We start from the raw sequence: 598 nt of genomic DNA, 5'->3' as shown, positions 1-598 counted from the left end.
ACTCTTTCACCTAGCCCCCTCTTAAGAGTAGTTTGGAATTGGACTCCAACATGGGTTTGGTCTGAGATTTAAAATGTTTGTTGCCAATTTTTTTTGTCTTTTTCTAGGCATATGAAGAATTGTTCTGGAACTATCATATCAAATATCTGCGACAAGTCAGGAAGGACAACTATTGCATACTAAGAGCAGTGCTTTTCCAGATATTCAGCCAAGGTATTCCTTTCCCATCATGGATGAAGGAGAGGGATATATTAAAGGTAAAATTAATTTTCTAAATGAACATGATTCAAATGATCTTGCACTGCAGAAGGAAGCTTTGTTCACTGTGAAAACTGAAGATATGGAAATAGATGAGAATTGTTATCAGAATTTAAAAAGATGTTTTTCAAACTCTTTGAACTATGTTTAACTGAAAAAGCATCCCTGATCTAAATCTACGAAAGTGAACATGAGTCTAAATGGTAAAAAAAATAATTAAAATTAAGTAGATAAATGTTACTGCTGTCCTCCTAAATGTCACTCCCTTAACACAAAAGGATATCTGAAACCTCCTCGTCCACATCCATGCAAAGTCCAGTGGCTCACTTGGGAGCTGCTG

General features: G+C 35.6%; 1 protein-coding gene across 1 annotated transcript in view; it reads left to right on the top strand.

The window, feature by feature from the left end:
• The window catches only part of FAM105A (family with sequence similarity 105, member A), a 7,401-nt gene that overhangs the window by 3,159 nt on the left and 3,644 nt on the right, over window positions 1-598 (top strand). Inside the window, exon 4 of the mRNA XM_010180252.1 lies at window positions 108-257. Within this exon, the coding sequence (XP_010178554.1) occupies window positions 108-257 (150 nt within the window). The remainder of the gene's footprint in view (window positions 1-107; window positions 258-598) is intronic.

Source organism: Mesitornis unicolor, unplaced genomic scaffold, assembly GCF_000695765.1.
Source record: "Mesitornis unicolor isolate BGI_N332 unplaced genomic scaffold, ASM69576v1 scaffold44682, whole genome shotgun sequence".
Classification (NCBI taxonomy): Eukaryota; Metazoa; Chordata; class Aves; order Mesitornithiformes; family Mesitornithidae; genus Mesitornis; species Mesitornis unicolor.
Note: the sequence above shows the minus strand (reverse complement) of the source record. Positions and strands in the feature narration are given on the sequence as shown.